At 37.4% G+C, this 13,341-nt stretch overlaps 1 protein-coding gene across 2 annotated transcripts; it reads right to left on the bottom strand.

The window, feature by feature from the left end:
- Positions 1–5,455: 5,455 nt before the first annotated feature.
- On the bottom strand, positions 5,456–8,921 carry LOC113315231 (heterogeneous nuclear ribonucleoprotein 1-like). 2 transcript variants are annotated; one of them, XR_003342872.1, is made up of 3 exons: positions 8,549–8,921; positions 6,044–7,999; positions 5,456–5,913 (listed from the first exon to the last, which is right to left on the bottom strand). XR_003342872.1 is itself a non-coding variant. In XM_026563535.1 (2 exons), exons 1-2 carry the CDS (start codon positions 8,768–8,770, stop codon positions 6,839–6,841), a joined length of 1,383 nt encoding a protein of 460 aa, XP_026419320.1. In that variant the 5' UTR covers positions 8,771–8,921; the 3' UTR covers positions 5,456–6,838. The 2 variants fall into 2 exon arrangements, 1 of the variants encoding a protein (XP_026419320.1); XM_026563535.1 differs by having other exon boundaries at positions 5,456–7,999.
- Between the last annotated feature and the right edge of the window lie 4,420 nt (positions 8,922–13,341).

Below are 13,341 nucleotides of genomic sequence, written 5' to 3'. Positions count from 1 at the left end.
GGCCACAACTAAGGCATGACCGGCCGGCTGGTGAGCTCGGTCCCGCGACACCTTTCCTAATTTTTATTATTTCCTTGATACGGAGGAAACACCATGAAACTGAGGAGTTTCCTTAAAATGAAGGATATTTGTTCAGATGAAGGGATTTTTCATGAGATCAAGGAAAAATAATAAAATATGATAAAATAAAGAATTAGGCGTGGGACTGGCCACGGCATGACTGGCCAGCCGGTGGGCCCAATTCCCTAGCGCCTTAGGTAATATTTTATTATTATTTTTTTTCTTCCTATTTTGCATAGGTTCATTGTTCCTTCGTATTTGGTGCTCGTTCGTGCATTCGAGTGCTCGTTAGTGCATTATTGTTGAATACACTTGCACCATTTTGGTCGGGGCTTACTCGATAGCGGCTCAGATGCCCGTACGTTTAATATTTATCACTAACCCATGGAATTCTGCTGGGAAGAACCATGAATTGAAGTAATGAAATATTATAAAGAACGTAGAATACTTTCTAGGGATTCAGTTAATGAATCTAATGATTTAGAAATAATTAATTGATGGCTCTATACTATCACGATCGTCTAGGAGCATTAACTATTCAAGAATTGAGCGATATGAGCTTGTTGAAGCGTCATATTTCTTTTATATAGTCAGGGAAAACATTGTTACATCCTGAAGACGTTATTGCTCTATACTAGCAGGCAAGCTGTCTAGGAGTCGTCCAATCGTTAAGATTCTATATGCATGTCTTTTATATAGTCAGGGAAAACATTGTTACACCCTGAAGACGTTATGCTTTATACTAGCAGGCGAGCTGTCTAGGAGCCGTCCAATCGTTCGATTCTATATAAAAGTGATTACTGAAATTGCTCAGTATTCATGAGATATGTCGTTGCCTCAGTTGAGAGACTACATATTCATGTATGCTCTGAGAGACAATAAACTCAGTCAGAGTCTCTAGCGGCATGAGATTTCATGCTTCAATGAGAGACATGAGCCTCAATACTCATCTGATTGCTGGATCAGGAATATGTACAATTATGGTTTTACGATTTTAGCCTTTGTCGAAAATCCACCATCTACAATAAGTTGCAAGCTCTTTGTGTTTTCTGGATTGATTAGATAAAAAAATCTATTTATATCAAGTCATAGTCGAATACCCTGATCTCATAGGAAGTGGAGGTTGTGGAGTAGTGAAGAAGTGGAGATCGTGTGAAAATGATGAAAACCGTGTCCCTATTGTCAAGGGAGGACTAGCCGGTTTTGCATCCACTACTCCTCTACTCACCACTTTTACGCTCTTCCTGAAACTTTCTCATAATGGGTGTGTTGTACGACACATGTTGTAGACCGCCAGACCGATACCCTGATGAACATCCCCATTTGTGATATTATTGATGTCTGGAGTGTTTTTGGTAGAAAATACTACTTAGTTGTAAGTGTGACTTGCATAGCTAGGATAACCTGCATGACTAGGGCTTACCTACGTGACTCCTTCTTGACTGATGAAGTTATGAGAGTACGCCGCGTCATAACTTGATTGAACCAATGATGTGGAACATGGTAGTCGATGAGTGAGTCCAACACCATGACATGTGAAAAGTGGTCATGAAGAGTGGAGAAGAGGATATGTGATTATCTCAACAACTATCATGTTGTTGTTCATTCATGTAAGACTTACATGTACATAATTTCGACCAGTCACGCGCAAGTTAGGCTACAGGTGAGTCATGAGTGGCAAGACAAGTTTCATAAAAATATGACTTGTCGTGTGAAGAGTCCCAAAACGATGCATGGTGTTCTTGAGTAAGTAGAATTGAATAAGTCATGTGGAATGAACTGTTGAAGTCAGTCACATGATGAATTCGATACTTACATGAATGTTTTTTGTATAATGGACGGCTAGGATGAGTCACGGGTCTTTTTATAGTGATCGTGATGTAGTTCAAGTTTAAACTTAGTAACTGTTTCGCAACGCTTATAAGTGTGACATTCGCCATAAGTTGATTTGTATAATGCTAAATGCAACGCCTAAGTGTTATGTTGATGAAGCCTTAAGTGTTACAATTCCATTTGCATATTTATAAACGTTACAGATTCAAATTTTAGGGTTTTTTTAATTCGTTACATGCGACTCACACGACATTCGCATGTGTGACTTGCAGGAATTAGGCAGCTCGGTCGGCCTATTTTGGCCGGTCACTGGGAGCGGATAAGTTATAAGCGACCTGATTGGCTGAAAAGATAAAAGGGTGATAGGTAGTCACCGTGGAACTTGATTGGTCGAGCATGGTAGGAGCTAGACTAGTTAGATAGGCCGACCAAATAGGTTTTTAGGCATCTCGAGATCATTCCGCTACTGACCTGAGCGGTCATGATCTCACCTAAATAGGTTTTTAGACATCTCGTCTGGCCTACTTTGGCTGGTCACTGGGAGCGGAGCAGGTAGGCTATAAGTGACCTGATTGGATGGAAAGATAGAAGGGCGACAGGTAGTCACCATGGAACCTGATTGGTCGAGCATGATAAGAGCTAGAATAGTTATAAAGGGACCAAGTTGAGTGGTCGAGATCATTCCACGATTGACCTGGGCAGTCATGATCTCATCTAAACAGGTTTTTAGGCAGCTTGTCTGGCCTACTTTGGCCGGTCACTGGGAGCGGTGAAAGTAGGTCATAAGCAACCCGATTGGTCGATTAGGAATAGGGATAACAAGTAGCTTCTGTGAGACCTGATTGGTCTATCACAAGAGGCGTAAAGCCTGTCAATTTGGTCGGTCACGGTCGGACACATTCCGTGACTAACCTTGTCAGTCACGGTTTAACCTTAATTCGTCAATTCCTACCCTAATTAGTATTTTGTACTAACCTGACAACGGATGGATTGATTCCTTGCTTGGCTAGGCTTAGTCTCGACCAATAGAAATTAAGATATCATGCTTGTGCCAATTTTAGGGCAATTTTTTTTTTTATCTTATGTGTTAACACAAAATTAGGTCAAATAAACAAGTTTTGAATATTGACAAAAAATTGCATGAAATAAGTAGATTTTGTGTGAAATTTGCTATTCTTGCAAGTAGCACGGCGACTGCCTGGTCCTTCTGGCACAGCTGTGATGCTCTTGATCAGGTATCCTTATGCATAACTTAATCAGACACTTTAATGAACCCATGTTACTTAGCTGAGAATGAACATGCATGGATGTCAGGTCAGTATTAAGAGTTCAACTAAGGAACATAACACTAAATAAATACTCATTCGGCTCTATACTAGTGATCAATTCATTTAGGAGCTTGAGTTTTCGTGATAAAACTATTGAACACCTGGGATTATTGCAACATCCCTCCGTCTTTTATTAACAGTCCTAAATGAAAAAAGTCAAAATATTAAGGGAATTGTACGAAATGTCATGACAAAACCCTTGACTAGCCCTATTTAATGTTATGTTATTACTATATTTAAAATTAATATATTTAAAAATATAAATTAGGTAATAATATTATTTTAGGAAATGTTTTAAGAAAATAAAAACAAAATATATTGGTTTTATTATGAAATAGGTAGAAGCTTTATTAGGAATGTTGATGTCCATAAATATTTTTATTTAAAAAAGGAATGACGATTAATATGAAAGATATTGAATAAATTTTTTTTTCCTTATTTATGGTGATATTATTAAGATTTTGGATTTAGTTTATATTAAAAATGATTTTATGATTATAAAAAATAAAGGGTATATTTGATAGTCTAAGGGAAAAAATATGTCTATAAACAGAACAGATAGATAAAAAAAGACAGACCAAAATAGAATACAGGACAGATTAAAAAAGACAGAGGGAATATGTATATTTATATACGCGATACTGAATTACTCAGTGAATACAATTGTGTGTGTGTGTACATACGTGTGTGTGGGTGTGTATTTTCCGAATTCAGGCGGTTGAAGCTCATAAATATAATCACATACATACAGGAAGAGAGACATAGGCACTCACAAGGTTCTTAATGTATCCCTTAAATGCCTTACGGAATGAAGACACATCAAAGTTCAGTACTTCTAATACTGGGTCAGAAATACACACTTTTACAGTTTTCGCCCTAAGTTAAAAACCACCATCAACACTAAGCAATTTGGGGGTTATATATTAAAAATTTGGAAGTGATGGAATCAAGCTTTACTTTCTAAGTGGCTCATTAGGTTTCAAAGGAAATAGTCTCTCTGGGAGTAAGTCTCAAATTTGCAATTCCTCAAATTAGAATTTTGGCTCCAAATCTTAAGGTTCTCCATGGCTCAAGTTGTTGGGTTTCGATTACTAAGGTTACTGTCATTTCGATTACTAAATGATTGATCACATGAGCATCAACTATTGGCTTAAAACCAGATATAAGCTGCAAAGAAACTGCTCCTTTAATCATCAAATGCTTTCAATTTATTGATTCAGATGTGGCCTAAAGTAAAGATTCAAGGAGCTGGGAAGATCATTTGTATGTTTATTTTTCCAACTACAATTTAGTTAATATGGAACTCGAGAGCTTTTCAACCAACAATCGCAACAGGTGAAGAACGTAGCAATTAACATTAAGTCACCCTTTTATCGTGTTGTAAGGTCCTTCACCCTGAACTTGCTATTATTCTGGTTGTGATGCTAAGCTGGGATGTTCCATTCCTTTGGGGGTACACACTAAACTCTTCTTTTTCTTCTCTTATTTCGTACACAGCTTCTTTCCGTTTTCCTTTTATGTGCTTGAGCGTGAGATCTTTGTCTCTGTGATAGCTCTCCCTTTTGTTCACAATATTTTTGTCAATAAAAATTCACAATTCAAAAGAATATTATTTTCCCCAACCCCCCATGCTTGGTACATGTGAGAAATTAAAGAAAAAAACCGAACTTATGAGAAGAAAAATAGATGCAGTAAAAGAGGCTAAATATATAAATGCATAACAGGCTGAATGTGGGGGTCTACTGCTAGCATTGAAATGGGCAAAAGAGGAAGGAATACAACATGCGTGTTTTGGACTCGATGCACAGACAGTAGCAGAAGCAGTCAATGGAGATCAACATAAAGTTGCTTGGGAAAATCAGTCTCTTTTCTTAGATATAAAACTTATGTTTAGCAACAACCCTTTATGGTGTTGCAAGTTTATTAATAGAAGTTATAATAAGCCAGCTGATAAAATGGCCAGGCGTGCTAGAGTTTTCAAAACTTCGAGAGTTTGGATGTTGAATCCACAAAGTTTTATTTAGAAGAGGATAGAACTTCTGTAACTCAATCCATTCAGTAACAAAACCATATCGAACTAGCATTTGATCCTGACTGTTTTTCACCGTAAAAACTAAATTGTGGTGGCACAGTATGTTCTTCATGCCATCCTAATGCAGGAGACTTGCTACTCAAGAAGCCAAAAGCCATTCTGTAAAATATGGAACTGAATACCTTAAGAGAGAATAAAGAGCTTTTACAAAAAAGAGAGAAGATCCCTTCCATTCAAAACCTCATCCAGAGTTAAAAATTTGACATTCACTGATTCACCACAATCAAATTGAACCTTATCAGCTGAAAAGTTGCCCACCTAATAACATGACAATACCATACTCTGCGCTCCTCCAATGGAACTCCAATCTTCTGGAAAGCTGAATTGCTGCTCTTGAATCTGAGTTAGTCTCGTGTGAATCTGCCTCTTCATACATACCCATCAGTTCGAGACTTGGAATTATAGCCATGATTTCTGCAGAGATAATTAGTTGCAATCCAAGACCAGCAGCTCTGTAGCTTCAAGAACACTACCACTGTGATCTCTGCAAATAAACCCAGCTGGGGACTTCCTGCATTACCCCCATCACAACATACTAGAATGTGAACCATTTTAGGTGACCTCCAACTACACTCAATGTTTCTCAATCTTCTTTGAGGTCTGCAACCAATAATTGAAAAAAGACAATATAACTAAATCAGAAATGTGATTAGTCATTGTACTTTTCTATCTTACTCTACTTACATAAATCTAGTGGGATAAAGTAACCTACAGTCTACTCAGACTTAACTTGTTACACAGAAGTATGTGATTTCTCGTGAGCTGCACCTGCACAATCAGAGATAAGCTTGCTACCAACCAAAGTTCCTTTACTGCAGAACTTCTATACTTAACAATTGAAATCATCTTCAGCACCCAAAAAGCTATTTAAACCACTGAGACTAAAAGGACAGCAAAACATGCAACAGAGACCCATTGCCATTATCACTGGGGCTACACTCGTTATCGCTATATGGTATTAAACTAGAGGTTCTACCAATGCATGGAAGCATGTCTCACATCTAAACACAAATAATTCTATGAGAGGTATTCAAATGACAAACAAAATACCAGTTAATGTGGCTGTTCACCAGGTTAGATGGATTTTTTATAGCATCGTACAAGGACTGTTCGAAAATTGGCTGTAAGAAGAATGTAAATCCACCCATGTTAGATGGAACATTATTAGCATCTACACTGTGTACGCAGAGAGTTAAAGGCTTGCATGAACGACTAAATAAGGGAAAATAAGAGCAGGAAGTCAGGTAGTACCATAACATAACTAAACACACAGAATTTAACACTACAGCTTGAATTAGAATACTAGGGAAAAAGTAGCTATCAATAGTAATTTTTATAAACTAGCAAAATAAGAAAAACTGCAAAAAGCAATCCAACCAGTCTCAAAATCTGTTGTCATCCTGCACGGCCACTCCCTTCGTGAGTAGGGTTCACGGCAAAATCAGAATCATCAATGCATGGCTGCAGGAAGAAAGCTTTCCTCGTACTAGAACATCTAGTAGAAGTTTCAGAAGCGATCCGTAATTTACTGCTGTTGAGCCTGCCTAGACTGAGCACCTCCATACCCACTACCACCATAACCCATTTGCCCACCTGAGGTTGCTTGAGCAGCTCCATAAGCTCCTGCTTGTGAGGCGTCAGACCTCCAAAAACCTGAATTAGCATCACCACCGAAATACCCTGACCCTTGCTGCTCTCCCCCGCCACCGGAGGCACCACCATTGCTAGTAGGGGTACTACCAGCACGCCCTCCTACAGCCCCGTAAGAACCTTGATTTGCAGCATAAGATCCATCACTCCCACCATATCCACCATATCCATAACCTTGACTACCAAAACCACCAGCAGCACCACTTGGAGATTGACCTGTCGGTGCAGAACCTGCACCAGCACTACCTGCAGCACCACCAGCACCTGAAGCATTCCAAGGTACTGTATTTCCATAGCCTGCATTAGCACCGTATCCAGCAGAACCAAAACCAGAAGGAGCTTGGGCACCCCATGGGCTCCTAGGTGCACCAGGTGGCCCACTCACATAGCCAGCATTTGGAGCATTGGGATTTCCATAAGGTCCAGCAGGACCACTGAATCCAGCACTAGCACCACCATAACCATAACCACCATAGCCCACACCGTTGTTTGCAGCCCCATATCCATAGCCGCCGCCACCATAGCCAGCAGAACCATATGGAAACCCACCTCCACCGGCTTGAGGTTGCACATACCTATTAGCATCCATACGTGCATCATATGCACCACCATTTCCACCTGAACCACCATAACCTTGGTAACCACCGCCACCTGAACGTCCACCACCATTACCTCCCCCGCCAGGGTTTGCATCTTTTGGAAGAGCTCGTTTAACCTCCACAAGTTTCCCATTCAAATCATGGAAGGACTTTGTAAGAACATTATCGACAGAATCTTCAGACTCAAAGGAGATGAAACCAAATCCACGAGGCCTCTGAGTACTTTGATCATACATAACTACTACATCTGTTACAGTACCATACTGCTCAAAATATGAACGGAAACCATCCTCAGTTAAGGTTGGAGGCAATCCTCCTACAAATATCTTCTTTGTCTTAATATTACCCCCACCTCCAAAATTTCTACCTGCAGTAGGGTTTCCAGATTTAACAGAAGTGTGCTGCTCTTCTTTTGATAAAGCTCTTTTAGCTTCAACCTGCAAACAACAAAAAAACCAACAGTTACAACATGAAAGTAATTGGTATTACACAAGTAACTGCAAAACAATGCCATTGAAAAGTCATTAACAAACTCATAGGTTTCAGTTTGCACAGGCACATCAGCATATTATTGAAAATTATGTCAAATCAAACAAATCAAGAAACGCAATAAAGACCTAAAATTTAACTTTTCCAAAATCCAAAAAACTGATATTCGGAATCAGTCATGGCTAGAATGCATCAAAAAACCAAAAAGAACACCTTACAGTGCCTGTGGTGGGCCATCAAATCACAAATTTAGGGCCAAATTCAACGCATAATGAAGCTGAAACCCCATCAATAAAGTGAAAGATCTAAACATCTAACAACATTGGAATCACAACTGAGCTATGAAAGAAACAAGCTCAATGAGGAACTTTTTTTTTTGACACCCATTAAAAAATAAGATAAAAACAAGAAACCAGTGAAACCAATCAATCAATCAAGTAATGAAAATTGTGGATCGAGTTTGGTTTAAACAAAATCTGGATCTCTTCTGAACTCACCGTTCTACCATCAATGGTATGTTTATCTTGAAGAACCATATCAAGAACAGAAGGATCTGCAAAAACAACAAAGCCAAAACCTCTGGGTCTTCCTGTAATCTTATCACGCATGATCACAGTTTGTACTACTTCTCCATACTTTCCAAAATATTCAGTCAACTTTTCTTCTGTTGTATCCCATGATATTCCTCCTATAAACAACTTCCCTTGATCTGAATCCATCTCTCTCTGTAAATATACTTCTCTCTCTACTGAGGAAGAAGCACAAGAGATGAAGTGATGAGGGTTTTGAGCCAAAGACGCCGACTTCAGCTTTCAAGAAAATATCCAAATATCCTCTCTTTCTCTTTTTCTAGCTCTTCTCTCTCTCTCTCTCTCTCTTCTTGAGAATAATAAATAAGAACAAAAAATTGTACTATTTGGATGGCTGCGATGTATTTGATTAAATTTTAATGGTTGCGATTTTATTATTTTGTGTTAGGGGGTACACTAAAGAAAACTAGTGCTTGATTGGTTGCAATTGCAAATCTCCGAGTGTAGACCAAGTTTGTGTGTAGTGTGTATGGTTTTAGCCTTTTAGGGTTTCCTTGTTTGTGTCCAAATCTCTGTTATCTTCGTCCTCTGGTTTCTTCTTCCATTTTAGGAAAACTAATGTCAAGGTTATGTCCATTTGATGTATTAAAGAGGCGGTTTACCTCTTTTTCCTTTTCTGATAAATTGAAATCTTAGGAGCTTTTAGGATTGTTAAATATCCATGTAAGAAGTCTGTAAAATTACGGAGATTATGATTTGTTTTAGATCTGAGTCAAGAGGAAAATTTCACTTGACTTTCTTTCTTTCATAAGAGAAAGATTATATAACCTTGAGGTTCTAGTTTCCTTAACAAATTTATATACAAAATCAAGTAAAAGTTTTGGGACATACATAATGTTTATACTAGACAAAGCAGTTGCCTGGTTCCGAGCTCTCCAGTTCATATTAAACTTCGACTGATTTACATTGCAAGCACTCGCTAAGTTGAGGCAATTACTGAATGCAAAATGAGAAAATTATGTCAATTTCTTCAATCCACTTTAGAGTCGCGTCGAAAGCTTTAACTTTCGGCATTTAAGGCACAAGTGGCCCAGCTACTTCCTCCTTTGAATTCTCTAGATCCAACAAATGATTCACCATAACAATACTAAATCTTATTCAAATGTCAGAATCTAAAGAATAATATTTATCCAAAACTTAAAAATTCGATAAATGCTTGTACTATTCAATATTTTTGTCTATGAAATTGTTTTGAAAATAAGTTGAGATAAATCAGATTGAGTTTTTCACTAGACCACTCGGGTCATTATTAACATTTCTAAAGAAAAAAGAAGATGTGTATTTCTTGATTTAGGAGTTAGAATCAATGATGTGCCTACAAAATGTTAGAATTTGGTTATTCAGTTAGAGAATCGCTGAACTTGAAATCTTTACTGCAAAAACGGTGGTACAACAACCTCACCCATTATTTCGATTATCAATCTGTATGGACAAACTCTAATATACTTTCAAAAGAATCAACTAGACTCAATCTTAATAAAGTATATCAAAGAGTTATATCTCTCTTTCTTGATTCAATTCTTTCTCAAGCAAATAGAAATATGCGAGTCTAATTGAATACAAGAGAAATCACTTGAACGGTACCAAAGACCAATGTTCAAGTATCAATCAACAACCAAAGGTCGGATTTCCAATTGATTGATTCTAACACACAGCCTGTGATATTTCAATTATATAACAAAATATAACGCGGAATAGAAATAACACAGACACCAGAATTTTGTTAACGAGGAAACTGCAAATGCAGAAAAACCTCGGGACCTAGTCTAGATTGAACACACACTGTATTAAGCCGCTACAGACACTAGCCTACTACAAATTAACTTCGGTCTGGACTGTAGTTGAACCCCAATCAATCTCACAGTGATTCAAGGTACAGTTGCGCTCCTTACGTCTCTGATCCCAGCAGGATACTACGCACTTGATTCCCTTAGCTGATATCACCCACAACTAAGAGTTGCTACGATCCAAAGTCGAAGACTTTAATAAACAAATTCATATCATACAGAAAAGTCTACAGTAATAGATAAATTTGTCTCCCACAAAAATACCTATGAGTTTTTGTTCCGTCTTTTGATAAATCAAGGTGAACGGGAACCAATTGATAAACCAGACTTATATTCCCGAAGAACATCCTAGTATTATCAATCATCTCACAATAATCTTAATCGACGCGGCGAAAGAAGATATCGTGGAATCACAAACAATGAGACGAAGATGTTTGTGACTACTTTTCTATCTTGCCTACCGGAGATATAAATCTCAAGTCAATCGTTATGGTTGTACTGAAAACGATAGAAGATGCAAGATCAGATCAAACAACTACGAGAAAGTAGTATCGGTCTGGCTTCACAATCCCAATAAAGTCTTTAAGTCGTTATCCTAGTTTTTAAGAATAAACCTAAGGTTAAAGGAGAATCGACTCTAGCTAATACAACTAGTATCACACATGAGGTGTGGGGATTAGGTTTCCCAGTTGTTAGAGTTCTCCCTTATATAGTCTTTCAAGTCAGGGTTTGCAATCAATGTTAGCTTGGTAACAAAGCATTCAATATGCACCGTTATATGAAAACCTGATTAGATTAAAGCTAATATCTTTCAACCGTTGGATCGAAAACTTAGATTGTTACATACAAATGAAATGCACGATTTTAGGTTTGTGTAACCGTACCCAAACATGTACATTTGTTGGTTCAACAATAGTTAACCAAATGGTTAGCCATATGAGCACTTTCATATCAACCATATTCTTCTTCACCATAACTAGTTCAAATGACTCAATTGAACTAGTTAGAGAGTTGTTCAATTGCAAGGAAATCTTATGTAACTACACAAGACACAATCGAAGCAAAAACGATTTGATTCACTCGAATCGTTTCATGAACTTTATAGCCACGATTTGCATTTAGCATTCCTTAGTTAATATGAATAAGTTCAAAAACAATCGTTTTTAGATATAACCAACTGTAGTTCGCAGACTTAGTTTGCAGACTTAAGTTCCCAGAAGGAGTTCTCAAACTCCAGCAGATTTTATCGGGTCGAGAACTTCCGCAAGTTTGCGGACTGGGTTCGCGGAATGAGTTCACGGCTCTTGTTCCGGTTCTCTTGATCAACAAAGTTCGCAAACTTCGGTTCAAGGAAAAATGACTTATACATATATGTGTTCCCACACAATGTTTATATCCATCATTGGTTATATAATCTAAACTCTCATTTCAATCTTTGAAACATTCTTAGAGGACGTTATTATATAGTTGTTACTCACAAACTATTTTTCGTCAAAGTAAGCAATTTTCAAAGTGATTGAAACGTAACATGACTTTCGTCACTAGGTAAAGATGAAAATGGACAAAGAAAAAGCTTACCAACACATATTTCGAGAAATAGATAGGCGAGATAAACTCGGTTCGAAATAGCAAATGTGTATGATCAAAGTCTATATAGCAAAACGACTTTTGTCTCAAGATAGGAGATAGAGTAGATAGACTTTTGAGTGATAGATAAGTTCAAGTCTCCATATAACTTTTAGTCGATGAAGTTCCACCAGTTCCTTGAGTAGTCCTTCGTCTTTTATGATGATTGCTATGGAGTTCTTGAGCTCAACTACACTTTCTATCCTAGTCTGATACTTAGCTATAGTAGACTAGAAATCAAGACTTATAGTTTTGATCAATAACATTCACAAACATGCTTGAGATAGCAAAGCATGCGAGTTCGACCGAGCAATGCTCTAACAATCTCCCCCTTTGTCAATTTTAGTGACAAAACTATCAATACATATGGAATACAAAAAACAAATGAATTAACTTTTGTAGCTCCTATTCCACATGCCTAATCTTCAACATTACTCGAAATCTTCGTCACTTCCAAGTACTCCAATGATCCCAAAGGTTGTAAGTTCATCATCATCGTAGTTGAAAATTCGTAGCTATAACAACGAGAAAACAAGAGTTCTCAATCATTGTTATACAGTGCTATAGTATCATTATATAGCATCAAAGTTCAATTGTATCACAACTTCGACAACAATACTATGGTGATATGTATCACTCCCCCTTAGTCAATACTCCATCTCACATGGAAACCATTCCCCCTTACATAATGATTCGAAAACCATATGTATTTGTAGTATGAACTACATATTAATTCTCCCCCTTTTTTTCAATAAAATTGGCAAAGGTACGAAAACGGGATCCTAATGACATTTCCAAAAGAGACATTCCATGACCAAAAGAAAGCATATATCATCTTATTTAGATGCAATCATAAAGCCGGAGCTAAATGCATTCATCAAGGAGTTTATAAAGATACAAGATAACCCTTATAATATTCCACAGGCGCACTCCCCACAAAGATTTGGCAATTAAGCACAATTTCAATTAAGAACTCTCCCCCATAATATGTCATTCCCGAAGGAACAACAAGAGCGACCTTAATTTCAAAATAAAAGAAGGATTTTTTTGGACATAACAAATTACATACAAGTATGAATTTGAATCCAAAATACTCAATTAAATTAACCATAAGAAAACCAATGATTAATTTAATCGGAAATGTTCAATATAAGTGAACTTATGGAGACTCAAAAATACTCAATTAGATTAATCACAAGAGAACCCATAATTAATCTAATCGGAATACATAACCAAATTAATCACAAAAAGTAACCAATTTAATTGGTCATGCTCGACATAAGAAAA

Source organism: Papaver somniferum, chromosome 10 (assembly GCF_003573695.1).
Source record: "Papaver somniferum cultivar HN1 chromosome 10, ASM357369v1, whole genome shotgun sequence".
Classification (NCBI taxonomy): domain Eukaryota; kingdom Viridiplantae; phylum Streptophyta; class Magnoliopsida; order Ranunculales; family Papaveraceae; genus Papaver; species Papaver somniferum.
This window is presented reverse-complemented; position numbering and strand designations above follow the sequence as displayed.

Excerpts from the sequence above, each read along its gene's own strand:
- LOC113315231 (XM_026563535.1), bottom strand. The coding sequence starts at position 8,770 with ATGGATTCAGATCAAGGGAAGTTGTTTATAGGAGGAATATCATGGGAT. Across the intron at positions 8,000-8,548 it reads ATACCATTGATGGTAGAACG|GTTGAAGCTAAAAGAGCTTT; the intron begins GTGAGTTCAGAA and ends TGTTGTTTGCAG.